The sequence below is a fragment of the Myotis brandtii genome, unplaced genomic scaffold, assembly GCF_000412655.1.
Source record: "Myotis brandtii unplaced genomic scaffold, ASM41265v1 scaffold3518, whole genome shotgun sequence".
Lineage (NCBI taxonomy): Eukaryota > Metazoa > Chordata > Mammalia > Chiroptera > Vespertilionidae > Myotis > Myotis brandtii.
In genome coordinates, this window is record NW_005363534.1 from 82,293 (window position 1) to 86,929 (window position 4,637).

The 4,637-nt window shown below is 35.9% G+C and overlaps 1 protein-coding gene across 1 annotated transcript in view; it reads right to left on the reverse strand.

Moving 5' to 3' along the window:
- Positions 1 to 4,637, reverse strand: part of PHKA1 (phosphorylase kinase, alpha 1 (muscle)) — a gene marked incomplete at its 5' end in the record, with an annotated part of 145,270 nt that overhangs the window by 17,623 nt on the left and 123,010 nt on the right. Inside the window, one exon of the mRNA XM_005871675.2 lies at positions 3,645 to 3,695. Coding sequence (XP_005871737.1) covers positions 3,645 to 3,695 — 51 coding nt within the window. The remainder of the gene's footprint in view (positions 1 to 3,644; positions 3,696 to 4,637) is intronic.

Here is a 4,637-nt window from a genome sequence, read left to right on the forward strand (position 1 = left end):
TTAAAATCGATCATATTTCTAAACTAACAATCATCAATCTGGAAATGAAATAAAAAACATTTATATTTAAAATAGCATCAAAAAGAAGAAAATATTTAGGAATAAATTTAACAAAACATGTGTAGAACATATACTCTGAAAACAAAACGTGTTGAAAGAAATTAAAGACCTAAATAAATGGAAAAAACATCGCATGTCCATGGATCAGTTAACAGTGTTAAGACAGCAATACTCTCAAAATTTATTTACAGATTGAACACAATTTTTATCAAAATCCTAACTAGATTATTTGCAGAAACTAATAAGCTTATGGGGGGGGGGACACATCTGGAATAGTATCAACAATAAAAGTAAAGTTTAAAACACAGAAACAAAAAAAATTGAAGGGATCCATGATAGTTAATACAATCTTTAAAAAGAAGACCAAAGTTGGAGGATTTATAACTTCTAATTTAAAAACTTACTACAAAGCTACAATAATCAAGATATTGTCATGCAGGCATGGTCTAGGCATGTAGATCAATGAAACAGAACTGGGAATTCAGAAATAAACCATTATATTTTTTTCAATTATTTTTCAACAAGGGTGCCAAGAAAATTAAATGGAGGTAAAGATAGCTTTTTTCAGGAAATGGTGCTGGACAATGGAATACTACGCTGCTGTAAAAAGGAACTCCTACCATTTGCAACAGCATGAATGGTCCTGGAGAACATTATGCTAAGCGAAATATGTCAGTCAGAGAAAGATAAATATCACATGATATCACTCATTTGTGGAATATAATGAACAACATAAACTGATGAACAAAAACAGATCCAGAGACAGAGAAGCAGCAATCAGATGCTCAAACCTCAGAGGGAAGGTAGGGGAGGGTGGGGGTAAGAGTGAGAGATCAACCAAAGGACTTGTATGCATGCATATAAGCCTAACCAATGGACACAGACACCAGGGGGGTGAGGGCGTGAGCTGGGGTGGGCACGGGGGGGGGGGGGGGGGGGGGGGGGGGGGGACAATGGGGGGATAAGGACACATATGTAATACCTTAATCAATAAAGAAAGAAAAAAAAAAGAAATGGTACTGGAAAAACAATATTTACATGCAAAAGAATTAAGTTGAACCCCTACCTCACATCATACAAAATAATTTAAGCCTAAATGGGTTATTGTGCAGAAAAGAATTACCATAGCAAGCCAGAAGTGCTATTCTGGGAAAGTCCTGCTTATAAGATTGACCCCTGGCTGGAGTTTAGAAACCTGGATTTGGGGAGGGATCCCAACACTCCCAGAATTAGTAACAGTGGCTTACTGTACCTAAACTGTTTGTTCAAACACTATGTTTTCTGTTGAACACTTGGTTTTCCTCTGGGAGTCTGGAGTTTTGGTATGGGCCAGACAGAAGCTGTTTATGTGAGCAGCCGCCAGGAAAATCCTGGGTTCTGAGTCTTTAATGAGCTTCCCTGGTTGGCAATATTTCACACATGTTGTCACAACTCATTTGCTGGGGTAATTAAGCACATCCTGTGTGACTCTACTGGGAGAGTACTCTGGAAACTGGTGCCTTTTTCCCTTGGATTTTGTCCAATTCACCTTTTCCCTTTGCTGATTTTGCTTTGTATACTTTTGCTGTAATAAATCTTAGTTGTGATTATGACCATATGCTAGTCCTGTAAGTCCTCTTAGTGAATCATAAAATCTGGGGATGGTCTTGGAGATCCCCAACATAATTATAGACATAATTTTAAGAGCTAAAACTATAACACTCTTAAAACAAAAAGTAGGAATAAATCTTTGTGACCTTGGGTTTGGCAAAGCCTTCTTAGATATGACACTAAAAGAAAAAGTAAGTAAATTGGACTTCATCAAAATTAAAAACTTCTGTTCTTCAAATGACACTATCAAGAAAGTAACTCAGTGGTTGATATTCTCTAGAGGGGGAAAAAGAAATTAAAGTGAAAAGACAACCCATAGAAGAGAAGAAAATATTTTCCAATCACATATCTGATAGGGATTTATATCCAGAATATATAAAGAACCTTTATAACTCAACAATAAAAAGTCAAATAGCCCAATTAACAAATTGGAAAATAATCTGAGTAGAAATGTCTCCAAAGAAGATAAATAGCCAATAGGCACATGAATAGATGATCAATATCATAAACCATCTGGGAAATGCAAATCAAAACCGCAATGAGATACTACTTGACACCCCCTAAAATGGCTAGAATAAAAAAGACAAAAAATAACAAGGGTTGGTGAGGATATGAAGAAATTGGAACCCTCAAACATTGCTGGTGGAAATGTAAAATGGTACAGCTACTTTGCAAAACAGTCCACCAATTCCTCAGAATGCTAACCAAGTTACTTACCAAATAACCTAGCACTTCTGCTCCTAGGTATATATGCAAGATAAATGAATACATATGCCTACACAAAAACTTGTACATAAGGTTCATAGTAGCATTACTCCTAATAGCCAAAACCAGAAACAATCCAGTTGTCCATCAAATGATGAAGTACTGACCCATGCTGCAACATAATGAACTTCGAAAAACTATAAGTAAAGAAGTAAACATATTGGGGAAAGTGGTTCTTTAACAGTTTAGATTCAGAAATAAACATAAAATAGAAAAAATAATAGAAATATTTTCTGAGAAAAAAACTCACATTTTAATTTGGGCCAAATGCTTATATCACCAACCACTGCTAAGTAAAACAGAAAAGTGCCTCCAGACATTTGTATTGGCCAATGACTATCACACTAATGTACTAAGTAGATGATCTGCCATTTGATTTATCGTCATTGTCTTTGTCTCTACCATCAGGATCCTAGGCTGCTGATAGTGGGGTCAACCCACAAAGGGTATTCAGACTATTTCCTAAAACCAAATAGCAGCAGTTTTGAGTTTTTAGAGTAACTTCGCCCTCTATGTCTCTGTCCTCCTTTATTAATGTGCATATGACAGAGTTGGCCAAATCTTACTGTACTAATTCATTATAGGGTATTTGGTTAAGGTCAATAGAAATATCAAAATTGTTTCCAATAGTTTTTTCCATTTTTTTGTTTGCTTGCTTCTGAAATTATAGGCCAGTATGAATCACTGATTTAAACCAAGAAAATTTTACTACTATATTTCCAGTGCATGGCATGAAATTTGGCACTCATTTAATATTTACTAGATGAATCAATAATCAGAATAGCCGTCCCAGTGGTTTTCAAAATGAAAAGTGCATCACAATCACCTAGAAAGATGATTAAAACACAGACTACTGGGCCTCATCCCAGGTCTAGGGTGGAGAACAAGATTTCACATTTCTAACAAGTTCCCAGGGAACACTGATGCTGTCTAATACACTGCCTGATGCACAGTAGACATGCAATTAACTATAAGTTGAAGAATAAATGAACAAACAGCTACTTAACAAATACTTTTAAAATTGGATTTTGTTTTCAGAACTCCCTTTCTTGCCTTTTTGGGAAAGAAATGGAAAGATTTCACCTTCATACATAAACTTGATTTATATTTATTTTAGTTCTTCATTAATTTTGTTTTTCTTTTCAATCAATCAATATATGTCATAATTTACATAACAGTATATTCAAAGAACTCGTGAATGGTATATAATACAAGATAACAGCCCTTACCAGAAAAGACGGTGACATCAAATCTATACCCAGGGCGTGACTACCGTTGGACTATAAAAAAATTTGAGAAAATACAATTTTAAAAGACATGAGGCAAAGCACCCATTATTTGCATTTTTAAGTTATTAGTAGAGTAAAATTACAACTATTCAAGTAACTAGCCAGCATGTTATCATTTAAAAAGCTGATGAAATCGCCTTACTCTAGAAGTCATATTAAAGAGTAAAACAAAGAAAACTTCCTGAAAAATATTTTTCCACAAGAAAAGAGAGAATTGGCGAGTGGTAGAGAAAATGGCTTAGAACAATACAAAATACTGGACAGGCAGGTGATGATAGAAATCAATATTTAGAAATAAGAAAACAATGAAAATTTATGGTTCCCCATAGTCTAAAATAAAGTTGTAATGATTTTGGCTTTCTTGAAGTCCTATAGGTAATGACTGCGTAAAAAAAAAATTAAAGGATATAGCTGGGTATATTAATCTAGCTGGGAAGATAGACTTCAAGTTCTAAATATATAATGGACTTGTAAGTAATACCGTGGGACTGTAAACAACTATAAAATGTTTAGCCAATCACTTTCAACCAAAACTAGAATTGTTTACCAACAATGTCAGTTTAACTCTTCAGTATGAAATGTAGCTCTTCCACTTTTCAGATAGAAAAAATGTTCAAATTACACAATTTATCTGGGGGAAAAAACCTGTAAAGTGAACATTTTTCTATCACAAGGCCCATTCTTACTCCACTGCATAATATAAATGTGAAAGACTATCTGATAAGTGTTCTTACTCTTATCCTATATAATTAAAGCCCAGCGCCTGAATGGTGGAACAACCGGAACAACCACAGCCCCTCGCCTGGCCAGCCCTGCCCCTCAGCAGGCCCCCCCGCACCTGGATCCGAGGAGGGGCTGGTTGGCAAACCACCTGTGGCCCCTTGCCCCTGTCGGCCCCGCCCCCCAGTGCCCCCTCACCCTGATTGGGGGCAG